General features: G+C 36.0%; 2 protein-coding genes and 2 long non-coding RNA genes across 4 annotated transcripts in view; 1 reads left to right on the top strand and 3 right to left on the bottom strand.

The window, feature by feature from the left end:
- Window positions 1-17,187, top strand: part of LOC137406702 (E3 SUMO-protein ligase RanBP2-like) — an 89,399-nt gene that overhangs the window by 21,135 nt on the left and 51,077 nt on the right. Inside the window, exons 12-13 of the mRNA XM_068093317.1 lie at window positions 16,674-16,797; window positions 16,910-17,022. Of these exons, the coding sequence (XP_067949418.1) occupies window positions 16,674-16,797; window positions 16,910-17,022 (237 nt within the window). The remainder of the gene's footprint in view (window positions 1-16,673; window positions 16,798-16,909; window positions 17,023-17,187) is intronic.
- LOC137405870 (uncharacterized) lies at window positions 300-12,101 on the bottom strand. The gene is made up of 3 exons (XR_010979818.1): window positions 11,942-12,101; window positions 3,478-3,615; window positions 300-903 (listed from the first exon to the last, which is right to left on the bottom strand). It is a non-coding gene; the product is annotated as an uncharacterized lncRNA (long non-coding RNA).
- On the bottom strand, window positions 8,197-9,296 carry LOC137406083 (uncharacterized). Its single transcript, XM_068092605.1, has 2 exons — window positions 9,006-9,296; window positions 8,197-8,874 (listed from the first exon to the last, which is right to left on the bottom strand). The coding sequence occupies exons 1-2, from the start codon at window positions 9,294-9,296 to the stop codon at window positions 8,197-8,199; spliced, it is 969 nt and encodes a 322-aa protein (XP_067948706.1).
- On the bottom strand, window positions 13,020-15,982 carry LOC137406063 (uncharacterized). Its single transcript, XR_010979834.1, has 3 exons — window positions 15,869-15,982; window positions 14,140-14,271; window positions 13,020-13,482 (listed from the first exon to the last, which is right to left on the bottom strand). It is a non-coding gene; the product is annotated as an uncharacterized lncRNA (long non-coding RNA).

The raw sequence follows: 17,187 nt of genomic DNA, 5'->3' as shown, positions 1-17,187 counted from the left end.
AGAATTGAATGTGTCAGTTTTAGGCGACAGTTGAAAATGTTGACTGATAACCGTTTTTCAAAAATGCTAGTAAACAGCGAGCTGTTCTTTTACAATAACACAGAATTGTATTGGCTCTCAGCTTTTTGTCTGGTCGTCATGGCAATCCATGATTGATGGTCTTGCTCAAGAGTTACATATATGTAAAGTGCATCTGTGTCACAGCAGTGTATTATAACTAAAGCTTATAACTATCAATTATTCCATTGCAAAGGTGAAGAAGTAGGTTGGAGACGTAGAGAACAGTACAAAAGTTTAACTGAAGAATGAAGTCTTCTATATTAATGTTTGATATGAAAGAATAAAAGGCATTGATTATAAGCCACCGAGTGCTGCTTAAACCCGATAAGAGATATTATGTAATCATCTGTAATGGTAGCATTACCTGTGAAACTAGATATATGCACTAGGGAGATTGCAAGAAACAGTAAAGTTACTCAATGACCTGCGCCATCATTAAGTTGAGAATATTTTCTTGTTAGGTGTAACTGCATTCCAATAATAATAGACCAGATTGGAGGCAGTTGAGCTCCTATGGATGAAAAAGAAAAGCATATAAAATACTTGAGAGTAAAGATATGTCATAGTTAAACATCGGAAAGTTTTATCAATGTACACTTTCAGCAGTCCAACTGTTGCTGAAGATTGGCGGGAAACATCGTATTTATTGAGGTCTGTATCAGCACAGTTATTAAATTTGAGTGAAAATTTTTGTTATAACAAAGAAGAAAATGAGAAAAGTCCCTGTTGGTGGATTGGATGAGGCAGTGTTACACCCATCTCCTATACATTTGCAATCCAATAATCCATCTACTTCATAGCATCCAGCTGGCAAGCCGTCTTTTTTGCTGCAGTGTCTGTAGACTATATGAACATACAATGGTCAGTTAGTTCAGCAAGATAAACTAACTACCATCACTAGTTAGATTAAAAAAAGTTTAATTAGAAAGCAACAAATAAGTAGTGAATTTCTAATTGACTATAGTGATATATCGTATTTAGTTTCGATCCCAGCTACCTTAGTAACATCATGTAGTGGTTGAAAACTGTCTACGGAGACTGGGTATTTCCTTTACACAATTTTATGTCATTTGAATTTCTTCATGCTGAGATTAGGTTTGGAATGTGGATATTAGCTATTTTGTGTAAGGATTGAACTCCGGTTTATTTACTTTGAACATTTCGCAGGGTTTAGCCACATCTATAGATTCCTAGTACAAGATATGCTTCTATGTCATTCTAGCAGCGATTGCATACAAACAATCATTGCATTAAGCCTATACATGTTCTACTAGAGTTCTGACAAATGCGGATGTTTTGAGACATTGTTGATCAGAAAAGGCAAACTGATGGTTTCTTCATGATCATTTTAATGAACTTATTATTTTTTCAATTATACCTATGCTGGCTGGCTATTTGCCAAATAAGTGGCACCTTTATGGCTGTATACAATGGTTAATTTATATTTTACTTATACCCTAGGACACTTATATTTCGCTAGTATTTAGTTTCGTGAGTAGCATACAGAGTAAATTTCGCTGCAACTTAATTTCGCAGCTCTGATGAATGCGAAAATATAGTGATGTGAAAATAAATGCAGTGGAACAAACATAATTAGATTCCTCAGGTTCAGTTCACCGATAAAAAAAAATTCAATTTGCGACTAGTTTGTAATTGTGAACCGCAGGTAGAATGGTGTGGGCGAGGTCGATAATGCAATCTGATCACTTGCTGCCATTTGTTTCTTGGACTATCAATGAACAAAGCTATTTAATTTCGCGTTTTTGCTCGTTCGTTAAGATAGTTTAGTTTCGCGCATGAACTTTTCGCGAGAGGATGACTCCGCGAAAACGCAAAAGTTAGATGAGGCGAATACATAAGTGTCATAGGGTAAAAAAATTCCAGTAGCACGCTAACTTTCCTTAATTTACAAACTGCAATACTCGCTAACAAAATTAGCCGAAGTAATGCAGTACATCCAAACTCATTGGTTAACTTTCATCCACAACATCCACAATTCATTGGTAACTGTATTGGCTTGGATCATAAGCCTGTTTAGCTATTCCTTAAGGGAGGGCATTATAATAATAGCAGGAGTACTAACAACCCAAAAAATGTAGTGATACATTTTGTTCATTCTAAACAATTCGAGTGGAGTATTACACAATTTAAAAGTAACAATAATAACCCAGCTTTTGAGGTTTTATATTAAACTAGAATAAACTAGAGTTCCTTAACTCATGAGTTGTCCGACAATCCTTGTAGTGTCATAAGTTGATAATGTTCTAACAGAAACTACTGTTTTTCAGCTACAGGCAGAAATGTCTTCAACTCTTTCACTAGTGCGCTAAATTCGCTATTCTGACCAAATTAATTTGAATGGGTTTTCGAAAAAATCGATATACCGTATTGTATTTATATATTTGATATACCGTATAGTATTAATATAGTGTTTATGCAATATCTCGAGAATCAATGCAAATATTGTTTTACTGTAAAATGCATCTTATTTAGAACAAAATTCTCTACAAGATAAGTATAAAATTGTTTAGTGAAGTCTACTCTTGCAAAATGTCTGACGCTTCCTTTGCATTAAACGAACGCGGTGAATTTCTTATTGCCATGACTGTGCGATCTGGTTTTCCCGTTTTTAAAAATAATTCGAAATATAATTGCTTAGCAAAATGATTTTCGATTGGTGCACAGGATTAGCAACAGGGTTGTTTCGTTGGAGACAAAATTTGATTGGTCTAGCTAAAGTATAGGCTTCGTAATGAAAAGAAAAGTGAAACCCTATTGATAAGCCGATACATCTTCTTACGGTCTGTACTTCTATTACCACGAAAGCCGATACATCGGCTTTTGCGGTAGGAAAGAGTTAAAAGCACACATTTTTTTCCAAATCGGATAGTGAAGTTTGCGGTGTTGCTAATTCATTTGCAGTTCAACTAACAAACTCAAACCAGTTCCTTACAATCTTTAAATCATCATTGTTATTTGCAGACATTTCTACTGCCGATTTTTATTAAGCCGTAAAATTGTTTTTAATTGTAACTTCTAATCACTGGCTATCTCAATGACTGTCATGGGTTGTCTAACTTATACTCAATGATTTCAAGCGAGGCAGGCGAAACTGTCATGACAAAAGCCCTGCTATGCGTGTCACCAAACACGACTGTATTGCTCGTTCAATCAATGGCAGATATGATCCAATTTCAGCGATGAAAGAGGTTTTGTCTGCATCAAAATGAACTCTATCTTGACATCTTATTTTTGATGATGCTTCTCAAATAACGAGTCACATGTGACTACCAATGTCTCTTTTAACAATTTGCATGTGACCTGATCTGTGAAAATCTATGGTAAGTTAACGATTTGGCTGGTTTTAAAAATGTTGTGTTAGATTATTTTAGCTTCAGTAATGCAGTCTCTACTTACTGGTACCAGCGCTGTCGATTATCTTTCGACAAAAGTGCTCGTCTGCCTTAATAGTGCTGCAGTCATCTGGTGTGCCAAGGTCAGGCCCACAGATATCGCAGTTGTAGCAGTTTACAGCTGAACAGATCTGTATCATCGCTAAAATACAAATTATTGGTGTTGTACACTTCTCAAGTTCTCATGCAGTTTAATAACCAGTCCCGCATAGTACATCTATACAAGCGATATGACCAATGATATGAGCTTAGTTGTACTCGTATTCACTTTTGATTATTTAGGCTTTGGCAATAGGTACGGAAATTACAGCCAGTGTTTATCATTGATGCTGTGTGGACCTCTAGTGATGCCGTGTTGACATCTGGTGATGCCCTGTTGACATCCAGTGATGCCGTGTTGACATGTAGTGATGCTGTGTTGACATCTAGTGATGTCATGTTTACATCTAGTGATGCCCTGTTGACATCCAGTGATGTCATGGTTACATCTAGTGATGCTGTGTGGACATCTAGTGATGCCATGTTGACATCTGGTGATGTCGTGTGGACATCTAGTGATGCCGAGTGAACATCTAGTGATGCCCTGTTGACATCTAGTGATGTTGTGTGGACATCTAGTGATGTCATGTTGACGTCTAGTAATGTTGTGTTTACATCTAGTGGATGCTTGTTGTCGTCTTGTCACTCTAGTCCATGCGTTAATCAGACAGTTTACATAACAGTGACATGTCTACTTCTTAGAGTTGTACAATTTGTGCAATAATTGGACTGACAAATGCTTACTGTCCATTGCAGAGTGTTATTTATAAATGCTAACAATGAGACTGCCATCACGGTGTATGATATACAAATTCCTTCGTAATGGAACAGAACTCAATGATATTTTACAGTTTTTCTCATATATTGTGTCTGCCTCTTATTGACTAATCCCTCCTGCCGAAGGATCAATTGCACCTTTGGTTTATTCTACCAGATGAAAGAGCTTATTATTTATTAAATATCAAAACAGTATTTTGTCACAAATAGATGGCAAACTAGTGACTAATTTAAACTATTAAAATAGGTTATAATCTTGTAATATATTTATAAATAAAAGTAAAATGTCTAATTTACTATTGAGTCAAATAGCCAATCTGCAGTTTAATTACCAAACGTACTTCACCATTGTGATTACAGTAATCTTTCTACTTAGGAGGTTATGAACATGGTAATTTCCACGAACTTGAAACTCGAGTGGCCGCAAAACCCGTGATACAGCGAAACTCGTGATACAGCGAAACCATGATAGTTGACATCGGGAGATAGGCAGGATGACTGTACCTTATAAAACGTGGTTTTTACTTTCTTACTAGAATTTCTTTCAACGCAACCGTATTGTGTTTATTACCTATGTGATCAAGTGGTGTGATCAAGTTCATGTCCGAAAAAGACAGCCATAGCAATATTTGCAGTTTTTGGAAATTTAAATCTTTGAAGTCATATTATTTTTAGTATTTGACACGAGCTTGTGCTTCTTTAGGCAATAATAATATTTGAAGATTTGTTTGCATTACTGAATAATATGTTTGTTGCATGTTTCCATAGGATCTCTGATAATCGACTGACTGTTACACTGTAATTCTAATGGATGATTTGTCAAATGTCAACTAAAGTCACTAATCTATAATATCTTTTGATGAGTTTTTTGCACTAACAAAACCTTTGAATAACATTCCTTAGTGTTAACTGACCCAAAGTCTGAACCACATTCTGAGTAAATTCTGTGTTTTGATGACATTTTCTTATTTAAAGATCAAGATTCTCAAAGCATGGAAGCTAAATAATTACCTCTCTCAATGTCATGATGAACAATATTCTTTAAACAAGTATTAAATCAACAGCGCCGTTGATAAATAACAAATGAAATAGGCAAAAAAATGGCTCATCACCATAATTTACAGCATCTAGAGTTGGTTTTTATGGAAGATGTGGCATCAAGCCATGATTACATTCAACCGCAACACACCGCTGCTGTCCGGCATGTATGTGTGAGACTAAAACACTTGCTATGACTATGCATAACAGGACAGCTGCATAACGCATTGAGTTGACAATTGATTTGCCCTCCGGTTTTCTAAAAGTCATTCTACACAAACTTGATATTATATAGACTTTGACAGGTCTAAATCATCCAGGATTCACAGTCACTCAGTTAATTCTTCAAAATGAAAACCGAACAGCTGCAGATAGCAGTATATTTGCATAAATACATACTGAATAAAGAGAAGTTTGAGAAATACGATGAGTCCTTCATCCCTCATCACTTATGAATGGATCACAGACACAAGGCGATTTGAGGTGAAAAAATAAGTTGAAGCTGAGTCAACTTTCATGGTCAATAACTAGGGTGTTAAGGTTACAAATCAGCCCATAATAGTTGCATGAGGAATGAAAAATTCTTTTGCACGGAAATTTGACTTTTAATCAACATAGACTGTAAAACCTCTATTTGAACGCCTCCTTTATTTGAACGCCACCTCTATGTGAATGCCACTATGGTAGAAGGGTTGAAAACTATAGCGTCATGACGTTCAAACAAGGGTTTTCGGTACATTCGTTCAAAATTTAAAACAGCTTATAAACCATGGTGGGTAATGTAGTTGCCATTGGGTGAGTTTCTTCACACAATGAATTTCAGTAATTTAAGCTAGTCTACACTTTTACTATACATATAATGAAAGCTGTGTCCGTCTTTCTGAAGCTGGCTTGCGCTTATAAGTGTTCTTATAATCATTACGTTATGGCATGATCTCTCACGCAATCATGATTGTCAAGCGTCCTAGTAGCAACCGATAGTATTTCAATCGGTGTGATAAGTATGTGCCCAATTGTTCATTAGCATGACTGGTTGAACGCATATTGTAATGGATAGTACACCTGTCTGCAGAGCTGGCGGTTGCGAGTTCAATTAATTCCTAAAACGTTCGTTCAATTCATTCCTAGAGTTTTCATTCTTGAAACTTTATCGCTCTAATAACTGTACATACGTACATCAACAGACAGGCACATAGATTTATATATATATTCCTACACTCTGCAATGGATAGTAAGCATTTGTCAGTCCAAATATTGCACAAATATAGCTTGTCTATATATATATATATATATATATATATATATATATATATATATATAGACAAGCTGGCGTTTTCATTGAATTTCCATTGTCCAAATCAGAGTTGTCTCCTCTCTTACACTGATTATTTACTGCATTCATGCTTGTAATCACCAAATGTTGGGCCTCGTGTTGCAGAATAACTTTTAGAAAATCGTCATTCATAATATTTTTGTGATTATCTTTAGTAATAGGGGAAAGTTGGGTGATATGGGACGCTTAAGCTTCCAGCAAACCCGGCAAGTAACTCGACTAAAATTTCACCTTTTTGTTGAACAGCTTGACTTTCTTGCCATGTTATTAAATTTTTAGCAGCTTATAGCTATTAGTTTGGCCACAATATCTTTTTTTGTGTGTCCCATATCACCCGTGATTTCGAGAGGCTTATGGGTGATATGGGACAATAATTTAAACTGATGAAAGCTGTTGTATTTTACCCCACCACTACCATTATTGCTACTGACAATCGTTTAAAATATATGTGAAAGAAAGAGCAGTATTAAAATAACATCGTTTGTAAAATAATTGTAAATATTTATTGGAGTAACAGTTACAACATGTCTTTAAAGAAACAAACTGCCTATGTAAGTATTTGACCCTACCACCACATTATTTTTGTTATCTATTTAAAATGAACACAGTGAGTAAAATAGCAGTGGCAGTAAAACACATTGCTTGCCAAACTACCCTTAAGTCTATGAACTAGTCCGATTCGCAGTTGTGGCATGTATACAAGTGGTAACCAGGAGTGCAGGCTTCATGAGCCCAATGTTTACAGTCACTGCACTGAACCCATGGTTCCCTTGATGCGCTGTTACCGAAGTGTTCAAAGCACACAATACAAATGTTAAACTCGTCGTCTGAGTCGTCGGAGTAAGATAAAGGTGGCCTCTTTCTTTTTTGTTTGCCTTTTACTGACTTCTTGGTTACGGCGGGATTATCATTACCTTTTGATGTTAAAGTGGGCTCGCTAGAAGATTTTTTAGCTGCCTTCTTTGCAGCCTTTTCTAACAAAGTGACTTTCACTGGTGTTGTGTTTAAGACCGTACTACTTTGAGAGCGTGATTTGTCTTTGGCCTTACTAAAGTTCATAATTGGTTTGGGAGAAATCTCGCTAATCAATGATCTGACACATTTGCTTTTAGAAATAACCAAAGATAATGTATGATCATGATCAGAAGCTGTGCTCAAAGTAGAAATTTCATAGCCATTGTTAGAGCTATCAGCTGCAAGAGGTTGGCCATTTGAAGTTTCTCTGTTTTTGTTGGTCTGACCTGTTGGCTGACATGTTTCCATGCCCTCTGTTATATTGTCATGATGTGGTCTCGGTACTTTGAAATTAGCAGCTTCCAAATCATCTTTAAAAATACTAAAGTCTTCATCACTAAACACGCTTCTGTTAAATGGCGATATGCCTGTAGCGAGGAATCCAGAAATTGCTAGGTCCATTCGACATGTAGACGAATATGCCTTGTTGAAAATCCCAGCTACATCGACAGGCGTAACAACCTTTCCAGGATTTTTCAACAGCCACAAGCGTACATTCTCTGCATAGTTAGTTTTTAGTGGTTAAAAAAAACTCACATCTAGTGGTTGGATTCTATGCGACGTATGTGGGGGAATCGTTACAAAGTTTATACCATGGTCACGTAAAAACTGCCAAATCTCTAGCGAAAGATGGCTGCTATGATTGTCGGCGATAAGAAGTACAGGATTTTCTAAAGAGCAATTGGTGAACTTTTGAAAGTGTTGCAACCACTTGAGAAACAGTTTTTCATTTACCCAGCCACTCTCTGAGCATTCTCCGACAGATCCTACTGGTGCTCCATTCATAAGATGGGGAGCCATTCTTATTCTCTTAAATATAAACATTGGTGGTACAAATGTGCCGGTTGCGCTCATGCAACATATTACAGTTGTATTTGTCCCTCTTTCCCCACTTGTTACTGCTCCTACTCTTTTCTTTCCACGCACTGCTAAGATCTTCACAGGTTTGGTTACAGTGGATACTCCAGTCTCGTCAACATTGTATATGCGCGCAGCATCAATTGCAAGAAAAGGCTCCAAATTGTCATAGAATTTTAAAATAGCAGATTTGTTAAATGCCTTTGCTCTGTTCATTGATGTGCCTTCAGGAAGTCGAACAGTAAGCTCTGGATGGCGTCTAATAAATGCTGTAAACCATTCTTGCCCAGCCATTTGTGACTCCTTGTTGAACTTATGTGGGATGCCTTTCTTTTCTGCAAGCTGTAATAAGTCAGGAAAAGGTAAAATCATTTGATGAAGATTCTTATAATTTTCAATATCATTAGGCATTGCAGAACAAGATTGATTTAAAAAGTTGAAAGGATCCTAAAATTATGGTTTTAGCTATTTACTTGATATGCCAGCTTTCTTAGGTCTCTTGCTGTGATTCCGAACAATGTCCTTTCCATATCTAGTACATGACTAACAAGATCTTCTTCCATGTCACCTAGCACGGGTTTTCCACCTAGAGCAATCTTTCCAATACTGAGGTTGGACTGCCTTCGAAGTAGAGTTGTCCGTGGTATGCCATATTGTGATGAAGCTTTACGAAGAGACATTCCATTTTTTACACTGTCTAATGCTTTCAGCAAAGCATCCTCTGACCATGCAGCTCGAATGTTTTTTGCAGTATAGCGAGGCATGTCTAACAAAATCACAAAAGAGGACTTAGCAGAAAGCAATAGTAGTATATGGGTGATATGGACCACCTGTCCATATCACCCATATACAGGTGGTCCATATCACCCATACACACATAATTTTGTTTATAGGCTAGTGTTAAAAACAAAGCAGACAGAACAAATCCAATTTTTGAAATAATGATGGCAAGATAAGGTAGAACAACTTACCTTTTACACTTTGAAAAATATTGGATGTTTTTTGCCAAAATGGCAAGAAAAAGGCTGCAAATTGTTAAAAGGAATTGTGTAAAAACAGTTAAATTACTCTCTCTACAAAGGATGCTGTTTTATGTTGGCAGCCATTTTGCAGGAAGTAGGGTAACTAAACCTTGACCTTTTACTACCTTCAGCTGTATCCTATTACTGTTGCCTAGTGAGATATAAACTGTCCCATATCACCCGGTAGGTCCATATCACCCAACTTTCCCCTACCAATGTGCGTGTTGATGTACAGATGAGTACAAATCTGCTTCTCTATTCATAAGCATTCAACATCGCTCAGTTAAGACATGCTTTGATTGATTTCGATATGTAGTGCCAGAGGTCTTAGATTTCATATAATTTGAGTATGATAAATTCAATTTCAAGCCTTGAATGTGGAAGGTTGGGAGAGTTAATATGTAAATTAACTACAGCAGGAGCTTTTAAACTAATCCTCCTACAACAGTAGCTATGAGTGCACTTGCTGACGTTTGTAACCCTACTGTGGTGTTTGAAATAAACTGGACTCTTTTGTTGGAAAACTAAAATTTCCATTTACATTATTATTACTCGTCTCGAATTCGGTCAATGGCTATAAATTATATATTAAATTGTCTTGATTTCAATTACGGAAACCAAACAGCTGTGAATTTGCGTTTTTGAATGATCATGTAGCCTAAATTCTGAACATTTCATATTTTTAACAGTTGAAGGTAACAATTTGTACAGATATGATCACACCGCATACATTTTTATTAGCTTATGTCAAGCCAAATACATGTATAGCTTACTTTAGCAGTTAGTTTACCACCAGCTTTTTGATGAAGGTTATTGGTGATTAGGCTGTGTAGGCAGATGTACTATAATGCCATAGTCGTTGTAACACAAAAATAACAGATCTCGAAACGGTTCTTGCTTACTTATCCGATTGCTATTTTGAGTTTTTACAAATAAGAATTCTTCAGTATTATCGCCATCTTTCTTACACTAGTGTGAATGCACAATATATATATGCTTCATAGTCAATACATAAGTTTATTATAGCGTAAGTCCAATTTAGTAGACCACTAATACAATGCTATAGCGTAAGTCCAATTTAGTAGACCACTAATACAATGCTATTATTAAAAATAAATTTCACCAACACAGAAGATTTGCCGAAGTGGCTCGAGCACAAAATTACTGAATAATGTTTTGAAATTCTAGTATAAACCATTTAAAAACAATTGCATTTTCGAATCCAGAAAATAGGAGAAATAACTTATAGTTTTCACAGAATGTATGTAGGTGATAATGGCTATAAGTTTTGTGAAGTTTGCAAGAAATTGTTCGATGCAAAGATACAATGTTGGAATTGTTTTTCTACAAATGTAATTATGACCAAAATCGAATGATGTGATGTACATGTGGTTCGTTTCAATTTTTTTGGATAAATATTGGAACGATTTATTTTCTAACCAATAATCTTTCAGAAAATATAATAATGAAGACAGCAGACTGCCGTCTTTTGACTTAACAGGTTCTTAAAACTTGTTTAGTCGAGTTGCGTATTTGTTTCAAGGAGATATATTCTGTTTAACGGCGAACATTTATAGTCACATAGCGTAAATGGACCTACATTTCTGCTTAGACAGAACTTGTTCAGTTAGTGTTCTAACTGCACATAAATTTTTTACAATTAAAATAATTATATTTCAATTCTAACAGGTTTGTACTAATTTATTGTTACTCCATTGTGACTAGAAAGTCTTTAATTCTTATTTAAACTTTAGCCAGCTGTCTCCATTGATATAATGACAATCTTTACTTGAAATCTTTGACAGTAAAAGGTGTTCGAAGAGAACCATTGAAGTGAATCGTATGATCAGTTTTGTATTAGTCACACACTCTATCAGTATACTGGTCTGTAAACATCTACAACTAGTATCTGTTATTACTAGAGCTTTACCATTTTCAAAAATCACCAAACGATTCGATATTGCAAATAGACAATTCACGATGCTATTAGAAGGTTGAAAAATCTGAAAATTTTTGTGTATTTTTTTGTATATTTCAACTTTGAAAAAAACTATTTTGTGTTCGTGATAATTAGAAACATTAATCTCATGAATGCGCATGTGCATGGAAGCTCCAGTATCGCTCACTTTAAAATACGTCAGTTATCGCCATTACACGATTTGATAGTTCATACGATTGATGATATCTCTTAAAATGGTGGTGATTTTCAAATCGCCTACCTTAAAAATCGCCACTAAGTAATCAAATCGCTTATCGTGAAGCTATCTACACCACTCACTCCTTAGAACCATAACCGTAAGAATTGGTGCTTGTCGATATATCCTTCAAGAATCTCGATGTTACTGTATTGTTATGGATACGTTAGTAATAGTTAGATCAATACTCACCGATAATTAATAATGTGACTACTATTGATTTCCACATGTTTGCTTCTAGTAACCGATGTGCAGCAAGTGCTCGCTGGTTTAATGTTGGCAGTAGAGTATCGTGAGGGTAGTTATGCGGACTGATGGTCGCATGCCTTATTGCGAATGTTCATCTCACGTGGCTCTCTCTTAATGTGGAATACTGTTGCAGTAGATCACTGCACCTTTTGTGTCAACAAATCCTTTAGCCAGTTAAACGTGACCCTTTTGGCTTAAGTCCAATATCCTACCTTCTGAAATTATTATTGCAGTGATAGTTTTCTAGGGAGTTGTCTTTTCAGTTATCATCGGGGGAAAAACTTCAAGTTTATTATTATGTTCTGGAATCTTTAAGAAGTCTTTTGCGAAAACATGTGGTACTATCTTTACAGTGACGTTGTGATCCTTTTTTTTCATAATCTCAGTCAATCATTGCTTCTGCTTTTGTTTTACCCAAATTATGAATGTTTTTGAGCATTGCCATAAGAAACAATCCTCAATCATGTATCACAACTTCAGAAATTCATGAAATGTGCCAAAGTAAATCTATTTCCGATTCCACTCTCATAAAATATATAATTTCGCTACCACAGTCCATGGTTCCCCCTATTGACTGATAGTAAACCTTTGCTAAACACGAGACTACAATTTACGCAAGTTTCACCAAGACATGAGTTATACAATTGATGGGCACATATGAGACTGAACCTGTTTAACAGTTATTTCAATAAGTCTGAGAGTTGACTTGTTTTTGGTTTAATTTGATACCCACTCTCCAAGGTATCGTACTCCTTAGGTGATTGCCACACAATTAATGTCATGAGAGATGTCTAAAAACAGGAAGTTATATGCAAATGCATATATTGTAATTTGAAGTAAATTGCTGGCACATTACTGTTTTTGTTATACGTTCTTCTCTAGCACCTTTCTGTTTGTTACTGAATACTAGTCAATTGGTCCATTAGGAATTTGACACAAATACCGATTTCTTTAACTGTCGTTGCAGAGAATTCCATGTTGTGTTATACTGCAGCAGCAAGGTTTTAAAAAGCCACACAACTCAAGACAGCTCAATTGTTATTTTGCATGAAAAAATGATGTGAGATATTCACATTGTTAGATAACTTAGAAATGCCTCAGAAAGAATGTGTATAGCCGATTGTAGTGTTATTTCATATCTTCTTGACAAAATTGTAAGCTTGCCTCCAAATAAGTTTCCAAATGTCTCAGATCATATGATTGCACATTTAAAAATTATTCATTTGATTTATTTATGTACATCAACAATGGATATAAAATACTGAAAACATCAACAAGGAAGTCCTAATTTGCCAGCGCGTCCGCAGTTTAATAAACAAGTATTGCTAGGCATAAGCTAACTAGAACAGAAAGCATCGTGGCAACGCTCATCGTCGCGTCGTTGCACAGGTCTGTGTCGCACTTACACACCGTCATGGATGTCGATTTGCTGCAGCCAACTTTGAGATAGCTTGACAGCTCATCGGTTTGGCAGGCCCTTGACACTGTAACACACAAGCAATGAGTTACTCGAGTACAACCGTGGCTGTCTGATGCTTGTTTTTCTTTGTTTTGTTTTCTCCCTTCTGTCTATATGATGTATTGACGTTTGTCTATCTTTGTTTAAGTCAATCGGTGGTTTTAACATCATGGTTCTCTAATAGTCTCATTAGCCTGTCTCGTTAATCACTTGCATTTATATACATTTTTTTTGCTGTGAAAACATTTGCGGTTGCTCATTTGGTGGATAGAAGTTAGCGTAGTATAATTGCATTAGAACAATTACAGTTTGCCACATAAAAAATATTTGCATTCACAGGAACATATATAAGGAATGCTCTGTCATTTTTGCAATTTAAAATATTGAAGAAAGTGGCAACAAGAATATAGTACAATATTTTTGCAGGTAACAATGTTCAACGTTGATAAAATTTGAAAAATTTCAAATTTTTCCTAAACTTTTAAAATCCTTTTTTAAATTGTCAGTTTTTTGATTGGAACTATAAAGACAAAAAATTGATGGTTGAAGCAATCAAATACTGCTGTTTATACAGTATTTGGAACAAGGTCAGTGATATTGTCCCGAAGCCATATCAGCTCTTGTTAGCTGTTAAGTTATAGTTTTGTTATAATTGTTATAAGTTATAGCTGTTTGAACTCACCTACACCGCTGCTTGTAACCGCTTTGAGACAGTATTTGCTGTTTACCATTCCGCAGTCCAACTCCATGCCCACATTGTCTTCACAATCAGCACATATGTAACATTTGATCCCATGGCTGCTGCATACAAGACCTAAACGTCAGAGCAGAGTATTTGCATTCTCCAAACATTAGATGCTAGTGGTTGTCCTATATTGTCAAGTATCAGTGTGAATGTAGCTAGTTGTGTTAGATTCTTAGCAGGTTAGACAGCTGCATTCATCGGGCACAAGCTGAGACGGCATTTTCACAACATCAAATCACTTACTAATCATACCATAGCTGCAGCGCATAAACTAAGCATGCTTTTTGTTGCAAATAATAACTTTCTCTACATTTATGTTCTGCGCAAGGCTAATTTCAAAAATGCTAACTGAAATCAGCTGTGGTTCTTGGCGTATGGATATAATCTTTTAGTATTGCTTGCTTTTTTACGTAAAAAATTAAGACTTTTTCTATGCAAACGGACAGTACACTTGTAGATGGCATCTATATTAATGTCAGACTTGACCATGGTAATTTGCAATTTGTCAATTTTTATTTTTTGCACTCTGAATTAATTGAGTTCACATCGGTATGCAAGTGGATTGTCAGAATTTATGCCCTTGGGGTACAGACCAACATGAAGTAGTGTGAAGTATATAAAGGTCTACCTGCTAGGGTTGTCGCTGGTAGCTGCTGCTAGTCAAATGAACAGCATGAACAGTGCTGACTATCACAGCTTGTACATAGTCATAGCTGTTTATTGTATCGGCTGGTTCATGTTGACATCAAAACCATAGCATAGCTACGACTTGTGTTGTACACTTATAGACGTTCTGATCGCATAGAATACTAACAGCTCGCATTTCACAGGATTTTTTCAAACTTGACCTATTCCACAAATACCAAAAGGAAAGCAAACAAGAGTTAGTAGTATTGTGGCTGTGAAACAACTTTTCATAATTTGAAACATCTCAATGAATTTTTTGCTCACACATTTTTATAACAGAAAATCTCATGCTCCAAAATTTTTCAGTTTTTTTTTCTGTTTATGCTTGAATGCGTCCTAGACCAAAAATTTTGTCCTTTTGTTTCCATCTTCTGATTAGAAGATTACCCCAAAATATAAGAATTTCTGATGATCAAATATTTGGCTTTGTTACATGGAATGCTCAGGGGCGCCACCAAGGATGAAAACCTTTGATGTTGTGAGTTTCTCTGAAATGATCAGCGAGCCAATCCTTTTAAACATCATAAAGTTCTTGTAATTTCTTTGGCAAGTTTTTGAAAGAACGTTATTATTCATACTGCTAATTTTTGGAAGCTTAAAATCCATACATTCAATCGTGGGTAGTAACAAGAAGGTCTTAATAGTGTTCGCAAAACTGCTTCACAACCTAAAAATTACTGCTTTCTTATCTGAGCGAGCCATTTACAGCTCATTTATAGCAAAGAACTTTTTCTTTTAACATGTCCATTAAGTGGTAGACACTTCACCTGAGCACACCTGATTGTAGTAGATAGATAATTAATATAACTCGATTAGGTGAGTTTACCTACTTGAATGATCATATGCTGCAATTTTAAATTAAAAAAACAAAAAGAGCCAATTATCAGAGCTTCCCAAAGCTGTCTTTTCCCCTTTAACAATCAATCCTACATTGCTAGACCTTGGCTAGTGCTGCTACTCTACAGTTTCACCAACTCACCCATAAACACTATAGCGACAAGTAGCAAATTTCTCATTTCGTTGCACTCAGGTAGACAATGATGAAGGATGATCCTGACTCCTCGACAAGCAAACAGCCAATATTCTCATGGATATTACCCTTGTTTCATGCTTAGGAATTAGCCTCAGAGATTAGTCAGTCAGGGTAATGATAGAGAGGCAATGGCAACGCCTCATCTTCATTGATGAGACCTCGGTCTAATTTAAAGTAGAAATTAGGAAAAGGATCATGCAAATTATACTGAGCTTATTCATTAGTATTCAACCCACCCTTCCTAATGGTGTGTTAGTCAGGCCTTTCTTCTATATCTAGAAGGTTAATTATCTAAATAGTTGTGGTGTTTGCTGGGTGAACCATATCTATATTTTGGATGTTATTGTGATACCTTCCTTTATATGGGCATGTGTCATTGTATAAATTGAAGAATTTCCATTCATATCCGACATTGGATATGATATACTAACAAAAATTGGAAATCAAAGAATACTAACAGGATTGATGTATTGTGTCAGCTGTAGATAAAAGAGTTGCCAAGCGCCTGGTACAAGTTTATCTTGCGTAACAAAATTTTAGCAGACAATATCATCTAGGCATAGTTATTTTCCAGTGTTAATTAATGTTCTTTAAATAAATGATTGGCTCAGTTTGCTGCATAAACTCGCACCTTCCCCAATCCACCAAAAAGTATAGTGTTTGATGGAGCATGAGCGATTGCTGCAGGAAGTAACTAAGTGAAAAGGTCTTAAGTGTCCGATATAAATGAAAGCGTGTTCTTTTGTTTTAGCTCACTGAAGTTTGGCCGGCAGCGGCAAGTCATATCCAGAGGCCTACAAGTCATCAGACTGATTGACAATCACGGGCTTTCTGCGCAGGCCGTGTGCAGAGTAGCGCAACTCCTTCAAGCCAAGGTATGGCCCTTGTTTATGCAGCTCTTTTTGAAAGTTTATTATTCCTAGCGCGCGAAAGATGCTTTCGCGCATAGTTTGAAATATTCCTCTGATTCTATACTATGTTTGTTAGCTGGAGGAGGTCAAGCTAGGACTATCCGATGAAAATTCAAAGGTCATTCACCTCACACAATGGGTCAGACAGTATTGGACAGAGGCTGTTAGAATGCTTAACGTAGTGTTCAGGTAGGCTGTTGTTTCTTCTGTGTCAAGCAGGTTTTTATGGTAAACTTCGAAGTTCCCAAGTCTTGTGCATGAAGAGAACCAGAAATACTATTTTTGGAAACATTTCAATTCTATTCAAGCAATGAACTATGTTGATTTTCCTTCTTCAAGTTAGTTGAATTATAT

This window comes from Watersipora subatra, chromosome 10 (assembly GCF_963576615.1).
Source record: "Watersipora subatra chromosome 10, tzWatSuba1.1, whole genome shotgun sequence".
Classification (NCBI taxonomy): domain Eukaryota; kingdom Metazoa; phylum Bryozoa; class Gymnolaemata; order Cheilostomatida; family Watersiporidae; genus Watersipora; species Watersipora subatra.
Note: the sequence above shows the minus strand (reverse complement) of the source record. Positions and strands in the feature narration are given on the sequence as shown.